General features: G+C 42.4%; 1 protein-coding gene across 1 annotated transcript in view; it reads left to right on the forward strand.

Annotated features, from left to right (window-relative positions):
• Window positions 1-22008, forward strand: part of LOC309700342 (muscarinic acetylcholine receptor M4-like) — a 78145-nt gene that overhangs the window by 41548 nt on the left and 14589 nt on the right. Inside the window, exons 2-5 of the mRNA XM_082523867.1 lie at window positions 11949-12547; window positions 14454-14608; window positions 15001-15196; window positions 15299-15388. Coding sequence (XP_082379993.1) covers window positions 11949-12547; window positions 14454-14608; window positions 15001-15196; window positions 15299-15388 — 1040 coding nt within the window. The remainder of the gene's footprint in view (window positions 1-11948; window positions 12548-14453; window positions 14609-15000; window positions 15197-15298; window positions 15389-22008) is intronic.

The following is a 22008-nucleotide window of genomic DNA, read 5'->3' on the forward strand; positions in this document are numbered from 1 at the left end:
CTAATTGTCCCAGATATTAGAGCAAATTCAGAGATTCCAGTCCTCACTGGTACAAATGCCCTCAACATCTTGTATGAGGACTTCAATAAGCAAATGACCATTCCTGAGCACTGTACTTATGCCCCTCTCATTAGAAATCTGCATGCATGCTTCTCTGGCAGGTATTTTCCAGCTATGTAATGTCAAAGTCACGGCCCACATCCTTTAAAGTTCCCATTCTCCTAAAAAAATGAGACAACTCACAATATCATTCTGCCAGCTCACTGACCTTTGACAGAGATATCTGTCCCACTCTCAGTTTCTCCTGCAAGGTCTGAATGTAGGAATCGAACTGGAAGTTCAGAGCAGAAACATGCTCAGTGTTACACCACCCACAAAATGACAAAATTCAGTTCGATTTTGGTGACTCACCCCTGTCAAACGAGTGGAAAGACAGGATCGGCTCTCTGATCCAACACTCTTCAAACAAAGGCCACGGCCCATTCATCCCTTTGATTATGAAGCTGTCCGCCTTCATTTGGAGCAGCTGTGCGACAGCAACATTATTACAGAGTCCGAGAGCCCATTTGCTTCACCAATTGTAGTTGTGAAAAAGAAAAATGGGCAGATCCGCCAATGTGTGGATTACAGAAAGTTGAACAACCAGACAATCAAAGATGCTTATGCCTTGCCCAATATAGAGGAGGCATTTACAGATCTGTCAGGATCCAAATGGTTTTCTGTTATGGATTTAAAGTCTGGATATTACCAGGTCGAGGTTGAAGAAGAGGATAAGCACAAGACAGCTTTCGTCACACCCACTGGGTTTTGGGAATTCAACAGGATGCCCCAAGGAGTCACAAATGCTCCAAGCACTTTTCAAAGAGTTATGGAGAAATGCATGGGCTCCATGAACCTCAAGGAAGTACTGGTCTTTCTTGATGATCTTATAGTATTCTCCAATACTTTGGAGGAACACGAAGAAAGGCCCCTGAGAGTTCTAAACAGACTGAAAGAATTTGGTCTCACACTTTCACCTGAAAAATGTCACTTTTTCGAAAAGTCAGTGAGGTATTTAGGACACATTATCTCAGAAAAGGGAGTGGAGACAGATCCTGATAAAATCTCTGCACTCACTACATGGCCCAGACCCACAAACCTGTCAGAACTGAAGTCATTTTTAGGCTTCACCGGTTATCATCGCAGGTTTGTCAAAGATTATTCTAAAATTGCAAGGCCATTGAATGATTTGACAGCTGGTTATGTTCCTGCCAGGAAGCTGAAATACCACAAATCACCATCAAACAGCAACCTGAACCGCCCTTTTAATGAGAAATGGACTCCCTCATGTGAGGAAGCTTTCAAGACCCTCATTGAGAAGTTGACATCTACACCAGTGCTTGGGTTTGCTGACCCCCAGAAAGACGGATGGATTATGAAGGCGGCCTCATGTTTCTTTTGAAACTGATGACAGTACAACTGCTGAGGACGAGAGAGTAAAGCAATTTATTACAAAGTTTATAGGAGAGAAAAACAGTGCAACATTTCCAAGGGATGCTATTTATTATTGTCATGTTTAGTGCTGTGGCAGGCAGGATAAAGGACCCAAATGCAGGACTCGTATACAGAGACGTAAACTCAAAAACTTTATTAGCAGAAAACAAACAAAACCAAAACAGGAAACTAAACCTAGACTGGAAACCGGAAAACTGAGAAATAAGAGACTAGAAAACAGGGATCTAGACGTTACCAGGGACACAAGAAACACAGAGCACATAATAGCACATGGGATATATAATGACAACAGACTAAGAAAAACAACACGAGGAAATGGGAAACAGGAAGGAAACACAACTGGGACTAATCTGACATAAGAAGACGGGAAAGAAGGAAAACTGAAAACACGACTGTCAAAGTAATTGGACTGGTTCTTATATAGAGCTTTTCTACTCTATCTGAGCACTCAGAGCACTACAACTAATTCATTCACCCAATCTAACATTCATACACACTCACACTGTATCGGAGAGCAACTTGGGGTTAGTTGGGGTTGCCCAATGGTATTGGCATGCAGACAGGGATCGAACCACCAACCTTCCAATCAGTAGGTGACCTGCTCTACCTCCTGAGCTACAGCCACCCCACCCCAAAGTAAAGCAGGAAACGAGACATTCACAAAGATGCAAATTTGACACTGAGACATGGCGAAAAAGAAGACCAAGAGTCACCTTTGCTACTGAGGATAAATTAATCCGAGTCACCAGCCTCAGAAATCACACCTGAGATTAGAGTCCCTGTCTTAGATGATGTTCCTGTTTACCCGTCTATATCTGGAAGTCCCACAGGATCTTAGCTCGGTCATTATCAAGGGGCGCCTCCCATTTTGACGTCGGGACTTCCAGGCTATATTTGGCACAGATGTTCCTGTACACTATGCCGTCCACTTGGTTATGGCGTTCCATGTATGCCTTGCCTGCTAGCATCTTGCACCCTGCTGTTATGTGCTGGATTGTCTCAGGGGCATCTTTACACAGCCTGCACCTGGGGTCTTGCCTGGTGTGATAGACCCCAGCCTCAATGAGTCTTGAGCTTGTTCCTGTGCTGCCATGATTAGTGCCTCTGTGCTGTGTTTGGGTCCAGCTTTGTCCAGCCACTGGTAGGATTTCTGTATGTCAGCCACTTCCTGTCTACTGGTGGTACATACTGTGCAGGAGCCTGTCCTTCCATGATGGCTCCTCCTCTTGCTCTTCTTTCTCGGGGTTCTTTCTTCACGTGGTTAGTTGTGGCCATCTTCCTGATGTACTCATGGATGTTCATCGTCTCATCCTGGACAGTGATTCTGACACTCATTAGTCCCCGTCCTCCTTCCTTTCACTTAGCGTACAGCCTCAGGTTGCTGGACTTGAGGTGAAACCCTCCATGCATGGTAAGGAGCTTCCTTGTCTTGATGTCAGTGGCTTCTATCTCCTCCTTTAGTCAGCTTATTATCATCAAGGTGTCTGATCACCGTGTGGTCCAGGTGTTCTTACCAGTCAGCGGACTCCTCAGGACTTGCCTACCCTCTGCAGGTACTTGGTGGTTTCAGTTTTCCAAGCGGCCTCTTTGTGGTTTCCATTTGCCTGTTGCCCAGGTACTTGTAGTTGTCTTTGATGTCTGCAATGTTGCCTTCCGGTAGTGTGATGCCCTCAGTTCTGACTACCCTCCCTCTCTTTGTTACCATCTGACTACACTTCTTCAGTCTGAATGACGTTCAGATGCCGTTGCTATCCTTGTGGTGTGGATCAGTGAACCAATGTCACGTTCACTCCTGGCATGCACCTTGATGTCATCCTTGTATTGGTGGTTAAAGGTTGCTCCATTCTATACTCTGTATCCATAGCCAGTCTTGTCAATGATTTCACTGAGGGGGTTCAGGCCTATGGGGACAGAGCATCTCCTTGGTAAATCCCTCACTTGATGGGCTATTGGCTTGAAATCTGAACCCTCCTATAAAACATTCTCATTACTCAACAGCCATAGCAGCCATATTAAAATGAGCTTATTTGTACAAATATTTTAAAACATTATGTATTTTCATTTCAAATTTTAAGGGAACATAAAAATCTACATATACAGAAGATTCAGTCAAGTCTGATAAAAATAGGCTAGGCTTTGTGACTTTGTACACAAATGAACATATTTCTAACACCAACTTTCTATCTAAAATTCATTTCACTTACTTATCTAATTCTGTGGTAAGGGTAGAGGCTGTTCCAGCTGTCATGTGATGAGAGTTGGGGTATACCCTGCACAGCGCTAACCTCAAACAAAATCCAAATCAAAAAAGGCATTCCTTAGAAGCAGTGATGATTGCGCGTTACAAAGGTCTTGAAGATTGTTGCAAATATATAACTGATAGGCTTGTGATGACCCATATGTCCCATGACCTTGATCAGGATGCCTTCATGAGATCTGGTTGGCATCAGTGCAGAAGGAAGGGCCACAGAAGAGATCATGAGAATTTCCAGGCAGCGAGAAAACTTGATGAAAGAGTGAGAAGAACAAAAATCTGGCAGTGACGTGCCCAGACTTTGTGATGAACAAAGGATCTGTTTGCTGGAATCTTTGAGGATGAGGATAATGGACGGAGCCTTGTAAGGACATAGGGACGAGTTTATCTTAAAATAGAATATGGAAATGGAGCTGCCTGGCTGGTTAGTTTGACCTTCTTTGTGAGGTGAGGCAGCGACTACTGGTTAGATTTTGTAAATGAACAAAGGTGATGGGAGACAGTTTTGTCTTGGGAGGCGAAAATGGAGCACAAAGTATATACAGAAGCCTATTAGAGGAAAAGGCTTCTGTATATCGCCTATTAGGGGCGATTGTGGCTCAAGAGTTGGGAGTTCGCCTTGTAATTGGAAAGTTGCTGGTTCGAGCCCCGGCTTGGACAGTCTCGGTCGTTGTGTCCTTGGGCAAGACACTTCACCCGTTGCCTACTGGTGGTGGTCAGAGGGCCCGGTGGCGCCAGTGTCCGGCAGCCTCGCCTCTGTCAGTGCGCCCCAGGGTGGCTGTGGCTACAATGTAGCTGCCATCACCAGTGTGTGAATGTGTGTGTGAATGGGTGGATGGCTGGATATGTAAAGCGCTTTGGGGTCCTTAGGGACTAGTAAAGCGCTATATAAATACAGGCCATTTACCCTGATAACACTTAAAACCAGCAGAAGGTGCAGCATTAGGGCTCAGACTATCAGCTTTTGACAGCTGATCATCATGGAAGGTGATGTCATTCAAGCTGGTGAGATTCTCAGTTTATTTCAATTAAATTTTATTTATATTCTGCCAAATCCAAACAACAGTTACCTCAAGGAGATGTTGTCAAAGCCAGATTTTTACTGGGAAAAGCTATTTGGAATCAGTTGGAATCAGTGAGAAATTAAAGAATAGCCTTGAGGAATTATGGGCAGAGCACTGCAGAGGTGTCCAAAAAGAGGGAGCAGCTATTGTTTGGTGCAAAAAGGCAGAGTAAATTTTGGAGGAGGAGATTTACACAAATGAGGTTCCCCGTGGGCACTGAAGCCAGAAAACGGGATAGGTAGTTACTGAGGGCGAGTTGGATTGTGTGATCAATTTGGCGGGGATGGACACATCTACAGAAAGAACAGAACTGAAAGTAGCAACATCCAAAGTCAATGAATTCAATTCAATTTTATTTATACAGCACCAAATCACAACAACAGTCATCCCGACAGGCACCCTGACTAGAGATAGTGTGGGCTCAGTAGTTTAGGGTTTTGGAGGAGCAGCTGGAGCTAAGCAGGTGTGAGTGGATGTGCAGTTTTTGGGTTGTGAAGTATCCTGAGCTGGGGTGAATATTAGTTGAGGAATTTTATAAAGAAGGGACTGAAGAGAAAGAAATTGGCCTTCCGGTGCTGGGAATGTCTGTTGATGTATTTTGTAAAGAAGAAAACGAGGAGAGAGATAGAGGGTTGCCGGTTTGCTCAAGAGCGATTTGAATGGTGTTGCTTTTCCACCAGGGTATAGCCTCTCCAACCACTATGCAGCCTTGTCTTATGACAAGTTATAACATGTCAGTGGCGTCGCATCAGGAGAAACAAGGCCAAACAATGCAACAAGATGTTCTCAGGCAGTGAGAATGTGTCAGGAGTGGTGTTCTGCCGCTCTGCTGCATCCTGGGCATGTTGGTCAGAGGTTTTGTTAGGTTTCATGTACAGCATGAAAGAGATGAAAATAGGCTATGGAGTTCTTCGCCAGATGGTCTGAGGGACAATAGTGAGCATATTAAAAGGGTAAGTAGGATTCTTCTAGGATTAGTTGTCGATAGGAGAACAAACAGTTTCAAATGCAAGAGAATATCTACAGACAAAGAACTAGAAGGGGAACGTATGATGTGTGGTCCTGCTCACAAAATTAATTTAAACTGTCTCCAATAATTGAAGGTGTTGGGACACTATTCTGGACTATTCTGGTTGTCTTTTACCCCTGTTTGTTTCATGTATACTAATAGCATTTACGTGAGACGCCTGCAAAAGTCGTTATATGTAGAACCACATGAAAGCACATTTACATGAAACATAGAGAAGACATTAAATGGTATACCAGCCATGGAAGTACTTGGATTCAGAAGGTCACCACACTGTAGGCGTCATTGCCATTGAAAGATGCAACTTTTAAGTTGCACGTTCAAAATAAGAAAAGTTATCCATATTATTTGACAGTGTTGTCCTTGTTTGAATGATCAAAGCTTGTACTCTGTACAGCTGTACATAGACTGTCCATAACAATTTTTAAAAAGTCAGCCTGAAACAATGTTACGCAGTGTTATGGAATATATATTTAGATTTCCTGTCAAATACAGCAGCTGCTGTAGGCACATAAGGAATAAAACCAGTGAACAGCTGTGCTTGTATAATTTAATATAAATTCCTTTAGATGAATATTTCAGCATTGATACAAAAGGAATTCTGATAGTTGCTACTAGTGGAATGCATATGTGTGCGCCTGTGTTCAAGAGTCGCAGCAGCTTTCTGTCTGGAGCCTCGTTGCAGGAATGCTGTTTATGTATATATGAGTGTGTGAGATGGTAGTGATGAAATCCGTCGTAATACCTCTCATCAGCCTGTTGTGCACATTTCAAGATTATTTTGTTCTTTTGTGTGCATAGAACACAATAGAAATATCCTTTTTGGTGAAATTCACATGTTCCAGCAGCAAAGTGACAGGCCTATCAAGCATGCAGGTTCACACAAAAGTGAAGATTTTAAAATAAAAAACAAGAAATAAGAGACTGTACAGGGCAAACTTACAACATAAGGGAAAAAAGCAAGAAAGATACTGTACAGTATTAAAAATACCACGCTCAGACTCAAAGAAATGTGCATCTGAGTAGGATACTTAAAAAAAAAGATGTACAAAAAGTGTTGTATATTTGTGCTTAAAAACAACAAAGACAGACTATTTAAAGAAAATTGAAAAACTGCAAATAAGAGCAGGGATAGAATAGAATAGAATAGAATAGAATAGAATAGAATGCCTTTTATTGTCACTATACACATGTACAATAAGATTAGGAGCAGACGTGTAAAAAAGAGGAGAAAGGTGCACAGCTCTGCGGCACTATATGTACAAATATCAAAATAAATAGGATCATATATTTACAATGTGGGATGTAAACAACCTTTTGTGTGTGTTGGAAGCAGTGATGGTTATAAAGTCTAACAGCTGCTATATGATCATGCCTCTTTGTGCATCTAGTTCAGCAGTCTGTCACTGGAGGAGCTCTGCAGGTCTGCTGCAGCTTCATGAATCCCATGGGAGACATTGTCCAAGAGAGATATTATTTTTCTTCTTCAAATATAGTTCTTCTGTCTTCTACCACCTGCACTGGGTCGAGGGGGCATCCTAGAGCAAAGCTGGCCTTTTTGATGAGCTTATCCAACCGCTTCCCCTCAGCTGTAGATAATCTGCTGTTCCAACAGACAATGCCATAAACGATGGCTGACGCCACCACAGAGTCAAAAAAGGTCTTTAGGAGCACATCCCAACTCTCCAAAAGATGTCTCATCAGCAGGTAGAGTCTGCTCTGACCCTTCTTGTAACGAGCATCCATGTTGTGACTCCAGTCACTTTATTGCTCAGGTGAACACCCGGGTACTTCTAAGAGTCTACTATCTCAATGTGGTGGGTTCCCCGTGATGATCAGGAGATGGTTCAGCTGGCACCAGTTCACAAAGTCCTGAATCTACCATCAGTACTCTGATCGTCCTCACCTGTGATGAAGCCAACTATGACAGGGTCATCAGAAAACGTTTGTAGATGGCAGCCTGATGGAGAAGTCTGCAGTGTAGAGGGTCCCAGCACCATTCCTGCAGGGCCCCAGTACAGCAGACCAGCCCGTCAGAGACACAGCCCTGTGTTCTCACATACTGCGTTTGGCTGCTTTGTGACCTAAAATTATTTCCTGCCTCTTCCAAATCCCACTGATGTTATTCTGCAGCAGTTGGTCCTCCGTCGTCTTCCTGTAGATGTTTTCTTCCTTCTCAGTTCCTCCTCCTTATTTCCTGATCTAAAAGCTCTCTTATTTTCCTTGTGGAGTGCATTTATTTCAGGGCTTATCCAGGGCTTGTTATTGGAGAAACACTCTACCTTCAAGAGGGGCACAGTGTTGTCCACACAGAAGTGAAATGTAGTCTGTGATGAGATCATGCTGTCAATGTTCTCCCCGTGAGGAGCGCAGAGCTGAAGTGGTCCCTCAGAACTCACACACATGTTGGCTTCTTAGATTTCTAGTCATCTAGCTTCACTCTGTACTGTTAATTTGTTAGCTAGATTACTAACATACAACTAATACACATGTTAATATATTATTTCTTTTAAACAACAATGCCAAATTGAACATGAACTCACCAAACAACAATCTGCTCTGTCCACACACATTATTTGACTGTAGCGTCTGAGCTGTGTGTTCCCTTTGTCAGCTTGCCTCAGAGACCTTCCCCCTCCCTTTCTGCAGGCATACATGGAAAGCTTAATGCGGGGATAGGATAGCAGACTCCCTCACAGAACACAGTCTGCATCCATGATAGCAGAAAAAAATTAAGTCAGAAACAGCATGATTAGCATGAAAGGAGGTTGGTTGGCAAAAACAGCCTACTGAGGGAGCAGCATCTGTATGCAGGCTGAAACAGCTTAAATCGCATACCCTATATGAGATTTGCCAATAGGATTCACACTGGGAAATTTGAAGTCGTACTGAGATTATCTGATTTGTAAGACTTTCTAGATCAGCTTGACTTGATTTCTCGCCAAAATCAAATAAAACTATTATAGTGTTCGTAATTTTGCATAAATGCTTAATCCAGTGTAGTCAGCGTGTCTTGGTCATGCCAAATTATCCTTGAGCAAGATACTGAAACCTAAGTTGCATCCAATCGCAGTGTGAATGTTAGATAGAAAGCACTTAGGCACAGAAGGAAAACTGGGTACTTGTGTAAAAGTGAGATGCTTGAGTAGAAAAGTGCTATATACAAAAAAAGTCTATTAACACGAAAGGCAACAACTTACTTTATAATTTCATTCTGACTGTAGGGGGGAAGCACTGTACAGAAACTGCTCTACTGAGAGGTATGAATGACATTTTAATAAGTGCAGTGTAGTAGTGTTGTTGTTAGTACTCTTTTTAGACCTGACTGCAGCATCTGATACAGCTGACCACCTCATCAGTGCATTCAGAATCAGGATTGGTGCAGTGGCTCTCAAATTGTTCTCAAACTACTTTAAAAAGCAAAACATTATTTAATATGACGTCAATATCAGCAGTGAGTACAAACATGTTGAGGGATTGGCTCAGGGTGGGTGGGGGTTGCTCAAACAGTTTTTTGTAGAAGAACCGGGTCCCTGGGGGATTCCTGTGGGTGGTGCTTCGGGAGTATAGGTTGTCAAGTATTTTGATACGGGCCATTCAGTTCCTGCACAACGGTAGCAGAAACTTGGTTGGTATTGTCGGCATTAAGTCAGCACCCATCGTTTCCGGTGGTTTTGAACCCACTATGGCCGCCCTTTGTCACCAATTTAGTTCATAATTTTTAAGGACAGAATTGCTGGGCGTAGCAAAATGGTGGCTCTCAGCCGGTAAAGGGTGGCGTGCCCACTCCGGGTCAGGTATAAGTACTGCCCTAAGTGGAGGTGTTCAAGAGTCTTGTTCACAAGGGAGACACAGATTGACAGGTGGATTGGGGTGGCACTTGCACTGATGCATATGCTGTGCCAATCTGTTGTGGTAGCCAAGTGGTGGAGGGTCTCCCAGGATTTCATCTTTGCTTTTTACAGATGATGTGGTTCTGTTGGCTTCATGAGGTAGGAACTTGCAGAAGAGAGAGCTGAGCATAAAAGTGAAGCTGTCGATTTACTGGTCAGTCTACATTCCTACCCTTACTTCATGAGCTCTGGGTAGAATCGGGTCGCAGGCATGATATGAGTGGCTGGGCACTTTCTTAGAGATAGGTTGAGGAGTTCGGTCATATGAGAAGGACTTGGAGTAGAACTGCTGTTCCTCCACATTGAAAGGAGGCGGTTGAGGTGGTTCCATGATCTGACTCGGATACCTCTGGATAATGCACCTCCTAGGTGTCCAAATGGAAGGAGGTCCAGGGGCAGACTAGGGAAGAGATGATATCTCTGGGGGGGCTTGGGAACATCTCGATGTTCACCCAGATAAGCTCCTAAGACTGCTGCTGTCCCTGCAACCCAAACCCATATAAATGATTTTTCTTTTAAAGAATTGTGGCTGGATGGATCAAACCCTTCATGAATAACTGTGTGTTTTATCTTCCTGGACAAAGCTGGGCAGAACTTTCAGTGTTGCTTTCTTTCTGTGGGACACAATGTTTAATGTCTAAAGAGTAGACAAAAAAGTTATTCTGAAAACCTTTAACTAATTTCAGGTATAAAATGCCACTTAGCAAAATAGAATAGAATAGAATAGCCCTTTATTGTCATTGTACATGTTCAATGACATTGAGGTTGCTCCACACCAACTGTGCTGGAATAAAATATAAATAGTAGACAGGAATAAATAACAGCCAAGAGAAATATATACAAAACAAGAGGAATGTATACAAAAATAAAAGAAAGGCACATGATGAACGGACACACATTAGAGAACAGGTTGCAAAGTGTGTGAAAGTAGTGCAAAGAAAAAAAGACTTGGTCCGAATAGAGTCAGTGTGTGTGGCCCGAGTAACGGCGGTTACTCAGATCATGGGTCAGATTGGGGAGGCGGGTGGGGTGTGGCAGGTTAGTGTTTGTTAACAATCCGAATGGCCCAGGGAAAGAAGCTGTTTGTGAGTCTGATTGACCCGAGGGCAGACAATGATTTTTTGGGCAGTGTTAATTACCCTCTGTGGAGCTTTCCTGTCTCAGTAGTCACCCATGCATACCAAGCACCCTGGCAGTAGGAGAGCATGCTCTCCACTGAGGAGCGATAGAAGGACAGCAGCCTCTGGTCCAGGTTATTCTTGCTTAGGACACAGAGGAAGTGCAGACATGAGCGAGATGAGATGTTAGGCATATTTGACAATGAAGCTGGCTGGGTGGGCTGGTGTGCAGTCATAGGTGCTTATTGACAGTGGTGCCCATCCTTACAATGACGTGGCGAATGACTAGCCAGGGTTGAGGGAAAGATGAACAGAGACATCCTTGATAATAACCTACTCAAGAGCATTCTGGACCATGAACTGGGGAGAAGGTTCATGTTCCAACAGGACAACGACCCTAATCACACAGCCAAGATAACAAAGGACATTCAGTGGCCCAGCCAGAGCGCAGATGTGAACTCAATGTATTATCTCTGGAGAGATTAGAAAAGGGTTGTTCACCAACACTCCCCATCCAACCTGATGGAGCTTGTAAAGAAGAATGGGAGAAACGGTCCAAGTAATTACTCAAAACATGTGAAACACAGCAATGACAACGGTGACCAGCAGGGGAAAGAAAAAACAAAGGCTGCAAAAATAAAAGCGATGCAATAAGAACAAAAACACAAAGGGTCGTCAACATTAAAAAAATACACAAGATACAGATGTGTGTGTGTGTGTGTGTGTGTGTGTGTGTGTGTGTGTGTGTGTGTGTGTGTGTGTGTGACAGAACATACTGGATAATGAGATTGAGAAGCTAATAAGTTTACAACTAAGTTCTTTAAATTCAAACAGCTGTAAATGTTTTTATATGTAGCTGTCTACCCTGATGTCATCACCTTGTTACTTTTTCCTCTTTGCATCTAAATGTTCTTACTGTCCCTGTTTAGAAAGCAAAGCCTTCTTTCTCTATTTTGATCTGTCACAAACCCAGCTGCTGCTGTGGGTGTTTAAATCCGTCTCCCACATTTAAAAAAAATCAACTTTTGTTGTTGTTACCTTACAGCAGCACAGTGCGTATTTCTCTCAATCGATCCTCTTGTTTTTCTCTTCTTTTAGGCTCATTGCTCAACCAAACGACTGACCTGTTCTCCAACACATCCTGCAACATATCCACCAATGATTCAACATCTTGTTCTGCTGTTGAGAGTGGAGTGGGAACAGGAAGTCCATACAAAGCTTTGGAGATGTTTTTTATTGCTATGGTTACAGGATCGTTGAGCTTTGTGACTGTTACAGGAAATATTTTAGTCATGCTCTCCATCAAAGTGAACCGTCACCTACAAACTGTCAATAACTATTTCCTGTTTTCATTAGCATGCGCTGACTTGATCATCGGTGTTTTCAGTATGAATTTGTATACAGTCTACATTATTGTTGGCTACTGGCCACTTGGGCCGGTGGTCTGTGACTTGTGGCTAGCTTTAGATTATGTTGTGTCAAACGCCTCTGTGATGAATCTGTTAATTATCAGCTTCGATCGATATTTCTGTGTGACCAAACCCCTTACGTATCCCACAAGAAGGACAACTAAGATGGCAGGATTAATGATTGCAGCGGCTTGGATCCTGTCATTCATCTTATGGGCTCCTGCCATCTTGTTCTGGCAGTTCATCGTTGGACAGAGAACGGTGCCACCTGGAGAGTGTTATATTCAGGTACAACAAAATCTATGTACAGTGTTGTGTATAAAATCCTATTGATCAGATACAGCAGGGAATGAGGAAGTGCAATGTAAACAAACACAGAGTCTACAAAGTTACTGAGGAATCGACTTTGTTTTTCACTCTTTCTGTTCGAGTAAGTTTAAGTTTACTCGAACAGAAAGGCTCCATTGAATCATTATAATTAACTTAATTTTGTTATTAGTAGTAGAAGTGTCCTGCTGTCCACTGTGTGCTGTTAGCCTACTCTTGATTCAGCTGTGACTGCCAGAGATGTCAGTGATTTCGGCAGTCTTGATAGCTTTTCTAGTTTTTGGTAATAAAAAGGTTAAGATGCAAACTGATAAACTAGAACAATAACATTATCTCACTGAACAAACTGAAAGTGGCTAACAACCCACTAAAATACAGATCTGTAGAGTATAACAGCTGGTAATGAGTTCTTTGGTTTGAAAGCCTGATCGTATTGTTTAAAAAAATGTCTAAACAATACAAAAATCCTGCTGCCCAATCCAGAAAAGTTGGAATTAGTAGCACCAGCTTTCAAGACTCGATCAACCTCCATTGCTGCAGAACAGCTTTAAATACATTTTGAGTTCCCTAAAAAGGCCTTTTTGTCTAATTCTGTGTAACCTTACCTTTTTTTTTAAAACCTCTTGCACTTCAGTTATCTTTATACCATTTCAAGCTATTCACTGGACTCAAGTGACTCGAAATGCAATAAATAACTGGAAACACTGGGGGGTTCTAAACCTTTTGACCAGTGTTGTATACATGTTGTTTGAATGTATCTTGGAATTTGCATTTGTTCAGAATGTCTGTGAAGGTTCTCAGTCATCCAGGTCATTGTAGTCAAAGGAGCTTGCAAAGAAAAGCAGAGAGTTGGTGTCTCTGCCATCTATAATCCAGTTTTGAGATCCTTCCCAGACGCCTTAACGGCCACTCACATCCTGGGCCATCTGACCTCAGGACATCACATGATAAGGTGGGGCCAGGTTTCACAATGAGCTCACCCGAAACTCTGGCTGATTGTGACCGACACCCAGTTTCACACCTTGGCTCAGGCGATTAGAGGATCATCAGGGGTCCTTTTGTCCCTCTGTGGGGGGAAACTCCCACTAGGTTTATATCTGGGACTCTCCACCATTTGACCTTAGAACTGAAGAAGCTCCTCTGATGAGAGGTGAAACGTCTTCAAGCAACTTAAAGAAGTCCAGACGCTTCTCTTTGCAAGCTCCTTTGACTACAGCAATTAGAGAAACCAGTAAGATCCTGGAAAGATAAATTCAGTTCCTTAAAGTCAGATTCCTACTTGTCTTTGGAAGCTGTAACCATCAGTAACTTCATGTGTAATGAATGACTGCAAGGTTTTGTAAAGGTTATTATTGAATGGTCTTTCATTATTCTGAATAAAATCCTTAGTAATTGTTAGTTTAAAATGTGAGGCCTCACAGATTTTCATCTATTTGTCATTAATAATGCAAACCACAAAAGGCCTGCTCATGAAGTTCCCTTTCAGTAATCGGGAATCAGTAATAAAAGCTCAGATACCTGGAAGTAGTCAAGAGGGAGTAAAAATACCCCCAGCTGGCAGAGGTAGCTTCCATAACGTATAATGATGTTGGTCTGGAGTTTATAAACAGTGTTATCTGTTTTCAGTCTACCCCAGTCAACCTCAGCTAGGATTCTTATTGTTACACTAACGTGGTTTTTCCCTCAGCTCTTAAATGTTTACCTGTGATTAACTTTAATGGAGAAATGCTATAACTAATTCTGTGAGTTTACAAATACAACAATAATCAAAGTTCTGGTACATGATGTATATTGTATCTGTAAATGTAGTAAAAATATTGACCATACTTGCTTTATGTAACATTTTTCCTTTCTTTCCTTCCTGCAGTTCCTTTCTAATCCTGCTGTGACATTTGGAACAGCAATAGCAGCATTTTATCTCCCTGTCATCATCATGACAGTGTTATACATCCATATCTCCCTGGCCTCAAGGAGCAGGGTCTCCAAACACAAACCGGAGAAGAAAGAAAAGAAGGGAATGAAGTAAGACATCAAAGGAATCCAATTATTTCATTCGCATATCTTGCAAATTACTTTAAGACGAGCAACAAAAATGCAAGCCACAAGATGGAGAAAGTTTTTTTAAAGTAAATTTTGCAGGTTGCTAGTATCGTTGGATTTTTTATATATATAGCTGCTCTTAACTAAAATTTGATGGTATCTAGAACATGGAAAATAAACCGAGGGTATTAACAATAAATAAATCTATAATGAAGCATTCTGGATTTTATAATGTAGACAAAGTGGTAGACATTTATGTCAAACTTATCTATGTATCCAGCCAGACATGTTTATCACATTTATATAGATTTTGAACCAATTCATTCTTAAATTTCTGTTTAATACAACAGTTACTGTACGTGTCATTTTCCTAGAACTCCCTGCCTAATGAATAGTCACCTGTTGAAGCAGAACAACAACAATGAGACCAGTCCTCATGCCAGTCCCCACTCAACTCCAAAACTCAGTTTGGACTCCACCACCACTGCACTGGATGCTGTGAAGAATGGAAAAGTGGATGAATCAAAAGCTGCTGAGCCTCAGCCTCTGGCACAGCCAAGACTCACACAGGTACCATCTACTAATAATTCTTTGAAGTGAGTGCTTATGGCTACAACATGTGAGCAGTTGAAAACTTCATGGCTACTATGTTTATCTGTCTGATCTATCTAGGAAGAAAAAGAGAGCTCCAATGATTCCTCCACAGCTTTTATTCCCCCCAGAGAACCAAAGGACAATTCCAACAACCAAATAACATCTGAGGTCTGTGTCTAAAATGTATACAACTGCTTTTATTTAAATACGTATTTCCATAGAGAATTTAAGTGAAAAGACTGAACAGCTTTGTACATAGCTAACATTGCCAACAGTATTCACTGACTTATCCAAATCATTGAATTCAGTTGTTCCAGTCAGAGCCTACTCTCAAACTGCTTTTATAAACGTTTGTGAAAGAAAGTGTTGCCCTCAGGAGCTCGGTGAATTCCAGCATGGTACCATTATGGGATGCCACCTGTGCTTGGTCATGAAATTTCCTCACTACTAAATATTCCACAGTTGACTTTTAGTGGTGTTATGGTAAAGGGACTGGTTCTTATAAAGCGCTTTTCTACTCTGAGCACTCAAAGCGCCTCATTCACCCATTCACACCCATTCGCACAAGCGCTTTTTTCAGCTGTGTACTCACCGGTCTCCAATCGTCATCGTCATCACTCAGAGTATTTAAGTCTTCAGTTTCCTTCTGTTCACCTCGTGTCATTGATGTCATCGTTCCCGTGTGTGCTCTCAGTTATCCAGCCAGTCAGTGTTCGTTCATCTTCTGTTCATCCACTCTTTATAATAAACCATCTTCTGTTCATCACTATCCACGAGTCCTGCGTTTGGGTCACTTCTTCGCATCCGCACACAAATCCTGACACCTTCCAGTTAGTAGGTGACTTGCTCTACTACCTGAGCTACAGCCACCCCCATTATAACAAAGTTGAAGGCATTGAGAAGAACAGCAAGTTGGGAAGAAGTTGTAGGCCATGTAAAATCAGAGAGCGGATGCTCAGGTGCATAGTGCATAGAGGTTGGCAGTTTTCTGCAGAGTCAGATTCAGATTATCTCAAGAACAGTGCATAGAGTAGGGGTCGGCAACCCTGGGCACTCATGACACAACTGGCACGTGAAGGGTTAACTGATGGCACAACACGCAGTGAATTAATTTGAGAGGGTGCATTAAAAAGCAAGTATCTAAGGCCAAGCCACCAGTGCACATCGCAAATTAGCTCGCATAATGACGGTCTCTTAGCCAACAACCCCAACTACCAGATTCAACTTGTAACTGGCTAAAAATCACTTAGCCTACCAGTGAGAGGGACGTTGCTGGCTGGCAGTTTTTTCAAGCGATGTTGAAATTTCCACATCCCGACTCTTCAAAAGCTTCAGGAGCTGTCGGCTCAGCGCAGCATCAGCACCACGGAGATACACGGATACATCCGAATGAACTACCAACACAGCTGGAATCCACAGCTGTGCGTGTTCATGGAGCTGCACCTGCTGGACATCACTACCTGACAGGTTTAACTGTCTTCAGAACATTGCAGAGGCCTTATTGACAGTGTTTGGCTCTACATGTCTGTGTGAGCAGGTTTTCTCTCACATGAGTCCTCAGGCAGCCTCTGAATGCTGGACACTGGAAGACCTGTGTCTCTGAGCGGGAGACCTGTGTCTCTGAGTGGGAGACCTGTGTCTCTGAGTGGGAGACCAGGATCACATTAACATGTGTCTCTGTATTAACAAACAGGTCACATTGCCCCAGTTTATTTTTTCTTAACATTGTTGTGATGAGACCTTAAATAGCATTTGCATTTTCTGTTGTACAGTTCCTTTGCTGTTAAGTTGTTCATTATAGTGTGAAACTGTTCAGCATTATCACATTTATTGTTAATGCAGTGGTTGATATGGCACATTGACTTCTGAGGAAATTTTACATGGCACTCATCAACAGAAAGTTGTCGACCCCTGGTGTGCAGAGCTTCGTGGATGGGTTTTCATGACCAAGCAGTTGCATCTAAGCCTTACGTCACCAGGCACACTGCAAAGCATTGAGTGCAGCTGTGTAAAGTACGCCACCACTGGACTCTAGAGCAGTGGAGACGTGTTCTCTGGAGTGATGAATCATGCTTCTCTGTCCAGTGGACGAGTCTGGGTTTGGCAGTTGACCGGAGAACTTGTCTGACAGCAAGCACCGTTTCTAAGTACTTGGACTCGGCCTCTTAGTTCTAGTGAAAGGAATTGTTAACCAATTTTGTGGGAGCAGTTTAGTAATGACCCCATCCTGTTCCAACATGACTGCACACCAAAACACAAAGCAAGGCCTATAAAGACATGGATGAGTGAGTCTCGTATGGAAGAAGAACTTTAACCTTGATGACAGGAAGTAATGACTTCATGAATTACTTCACAAATTTATTATAATCTTGCAACATTATAATAAATTTGCCTGTCTCTTGAATAATAATTTTACAAGTGACAGGCGGGGGTCCAGGGCTCCAGGGGGGGAAGGAAATCCAAACACACGAATCTTCAGTGATAGCTCGTCCACTCTGTCCTCCGTGACACTCTCCTCAGTCTGCACTCACTCCTCTTCTGCCACTCACGCCTTTCTGCTCTCACACTCTAGTCATACAGCCACACGGGGATCCAGGGCAGGAAACAGGAACAGGTCCAGGGAACAGGTCCAGGGAACCTACACAGAAGCAAGCAATTACAAAGACAACTTGTAGACTAGCTGGGGCTTTATGAACACCGGGCGTTCAACGTTCCAGCGATGAGCTGCTCTGAGACACAACCTTAAATAGCTGGCCTGGGAAAACAGGAACTAATCAGTGGCAGGTGCGGACCATCAACGCAGGTGCGTAGGCCAAAAGCAGGAGCCCAGTAATTAGCTCCGTCCAGGCAGACTGAGGACAATGAGGGAAAGAGAGGGAGAGAGCGAGAGGGACGGAGAAACACAAAAACAACACCGTAGCCCAACGTGAGCCAGCCGGAGAGACACGGGGACCATGACATGACCATTATGTCCAATACTTTCAGTACCATTGATATTCATCTAGAGATGTTTTCTCCAATTGATCTTTTTGAGATAACTTCAGTAATTACTTCCTCCAAACCATCAGTGTGTCTGTTAGACTCCATTCCTGCTGCTCCAACAGGCTGTTCTTCTGTGGAAGCAGCTACCAGCTTGAAGTCTGGAGACAGACAACCTCTCTACTTTTAAGATTAGGCTTAAAACATTTTGATAAAGCATATAGTTAGGGCTGGATCTGGTGACCCTCAGTTATGCTGCAATAGACTTCCCATGATGCACTGAGCATTTCTCCCTCTCTCACCCCTTTTCATTCACCGTGTGTTTGATTATCCATTTTATTATGAGTTAGTATAAGTCCTGTCTGTCACAGTCTGTGTAGGCAGACCGTATATCGAGACATATGGACCCAGGTGCGGACTGGAGATGAAGATGGAGGCTTGGATGAAGCCAGAGATTTTTCCAGCAATGAAGTGTTGCGTGTTTGGCATGCATAAAGGCCATGGCTGCTTATTGTTTTCTCTGAAACAATTGTACCTGCTGATTCCAGGTCTTTCCATAGCTCTCCACAAGTGGTACTTGGCTCTTGGACAAGTTTTCTGATAATTCTTTTTACTCCTCTGTCCAAAACTCTGTGTCCAGTTTTTGATGAAATGTTCTTCACACTTCAGGATTATGGCCCCAGTAGTACTCACTGGTACCTTCAGTAGTACCTTAGAAATGGTACTTTAGAAATTCTTCTGTAACCAATGCCATAAATATGTTTGTGGTGGGGTGTGGTTGGTGGAGGAGGGAGCAGCAGGTTCAGGGTGTGGTATCAGGGGGCTGGTTTGTCACAGCCTTCTCTATTTCAGTAGCAGCCAGGCCAGAGAGAGGAGAGCACCGTTGTGCTACAGTAAAAACTGATTGTGCCGAAATAAAAAAAGGCAAAAACACCCACGGAGTCATGTCGGGTCCCTTTGGGGTTAAAATGTTATTAATAAACTTGCAAATGTCTTGAAAGAGCTTCTGAAATTTGTGAGCATCGTGAAATTTTTCTTTTCTGACACCTTTGTAATGAGACACATTTTTATAGGCCATCACTGACAGCTAATCTTAATTTGCAATAAGTGGCAGGATTACTTTCTAATTATTGACAGATTCCACCTGGTTTAATGACTTTTCATCCTTTTTGTGCCTTCTTTTCTTCATGTGCTCAATACATTTCCCCGTGTGTCATTTCTCAGTATTACACATAAATTAACTTTGGGACATGGTTTGATTTCTTTGCATGTATAGATTGGATCGGTTGTTACCAACATCTGGTGAGAAATTGATGCCAATAACACCTTTAGAAATGTATTTACTAATTGGTTATGTGTTCAATACTTCAATACTTACTTTACCCACTGTATGATATTATGTCATTGTATTATACTATGACAGACAATTGTCCTCCTTTAATGGTGGAAAAAGTCTGTGCAGTTGAACGATGTGTCAGAACCGTTGGAAGATATCCTGATAATATTTTAGTAACATAGTCATTGTGACTGCTGCATTAAAGGGCAGTTTACACAGAATGAGAACATGAGTGGTGCAATGTCTTTAATACATTTTAATATTATAAGTAATTAATTCTTGATAGTTGCCAGGATAAGTCTTCATTTATTTGGAAAACCAGAAGAAGATGTCAAAACAAGTGCACAGTTGGTGCAGGTTGGTTGCAAAAAGCTGTGCTCATGGTACCAAACTTTGGCTGTGTCCTCTGACTCTTCAGTGCTCACTCTAAATGTTTAGAGCCAAGCCGAGGGTTACTACGTGGCACTGGACAATGGAGACATACAGCAGCAGCAGTGTGTATGTTTGTTAATCATTTGTTTCACGACTGTCGATGTTGAGTCACTATGGCTCATTTTAGTTTTTAATTTTCCTCACCCTGATGTTTATCTGTCAGTGTTGGACATCTGGACTCTCGACTATTCTTCGATACAGTCGAGAGTCCCTTTTGTTCCTTCAGGATCCTGATGTCAGCAACATGCAGCTCAGGGACCCTTACTCAGCAAAATCCTTTGACATACTTTTTCCATGGTTAACAAGTGCTGGAGAACTAAATCAGAGGGGCAGATGAGAAGTGCAACAGAGACTTTACATAATAAAGGTGGCATTGTTGAGTACAGAAATGCCTGCCTCATCCCTCTGAGGAGACTTGGCTCCAGCAGCGGGACTTACACTCTGACTTGGAAATCAGTGGTTTTGGAGAACCTCTGCCCTCGGCAGGGGTCTCTGCCTTTATAGTAATGAGAATTAGTTGAGTAACAAAGTGGTGAAGAAATCCCTGTTCTCTCCTGATGTTTTACCTGTCTCCCTGCGTTTGCTTCACTTACTAAGAGAATTTTCACAGTGCATTGTTACTGTTGTGTAAATGGCCCAGGGCCAAGGACCAGTGTGGAAGCTGCCACTCGGACCATACTGGAGACGATGCAAAGTTTTTAATGCATCGCACCAGGCGCCCGCAATTCTTCATGGTAATTTTAATCAATGTAAACTTAGGAGGTCACTCAATAATTTTTAAAAATACATAGATTGTCCCATGAGGAAGGAAACAAGGAAACAATGACACTGTAAACACCCTGTATTTTCCAGGGTGCAAGTACCCTTTAATTACATGCAATGTAAGGGCAACAAGGCGCAAGTATGTCTGTAATTGTGAGCAACAAGTCAGGTTTTTGCAGCAAACAGTGAAACAATTCCACTGTAAGTACCCTGTGCTTTCTGGGGTGCCGGTCATATTATGGAGTCACCTGCAGCACCTGCAAAACAGTGAAATGTTTCACTGTAAGAGCTGTGACTAAGGCACATGTACTCTGTAACTATGTGCAATTTCATGTTTTTTCTTTTTTTACAGGAAACAATTAAATAATTCGACTGTAAGTAAATTTAAGTACAGCGTAAGTCATTTTACTGGGTTATTTCATGGTGAATTTTCAGAAAAACCCGGTACTTTCTGGGGCCACATTCAAGCCAGTTGCCTGCATTGCATTTAGGCAGTTGTCATGCAGTGTAGGCGGTTGGCTAGAAAGAACTGGAACGGATTCACAGCAGGTATATTGAGGAATGAAAGACAGAATACATGTGTGTGAAGGAGCGGGAGGTATAACAGTGGAGCAGAAGTAGTGATGTAGGTTAAGTACATGGAGTCAACCATAAGGAAATGGGCAAGAGTATGCTAGCAGAAGGGTGAGATGGAGGCTAAGTGAAAATGACACTATGAACACATTACTCTTGATACTTTATATTTATATTTATTTAAATAGGACATGTTGACATCTGTTCTGTTCTTGGACATCAAGTGTTTTTATGGACAATCTGAAACACACTAGGAAATGTGTTCATCAATAACACTTGATTATTGATTATTATTTTTTGTGTACAAGACCAGTCAAAGGTTTTGTACACACCTTCTCATTTATTTTTATTTTAATGAATGTTTACATTGTAGATTCTCATTGAAGGCATCAAAATTATGAATGGACACATATAGAATTATGTAGTGAACAAACATTGTGAAATAAAACGTGTTTTGTTTTGTTTTTTAAATTTCAGAATCTTCAAAATATCCACCCTCTGCTTTCATTACTGCTTTCTTAACTCTTGGCATTCTTGCTGAAATGTTTTTCCAACAGTCTTGAAGGAGTTCCCAGAGATGCTGAGCATTTGTTGGCCCTTTTGCCATCACTCTGCGGTCCATCTCATCCCAAACCATCTCCATTGGGTTTAGGTCAGGTGACTGTGGAGGCCAGGCTATCTGGTGCAGCACTCCATCACTCTCCTT

The sequence above is a fragment of the Aulonocara stuartgranti genome (assembly GCF_965226115.1).
Source record: "Aulonocara stuartgranti genome assembly, chromosome: 23".
Classification (NCBI taxonomy): domain Eukaryota; kingdom Metazoa; phylum Chordata; class Actinopteri; order Cichliformes; family Cichlidae; genus Aulonocara; species Aulonocara stuartgranti.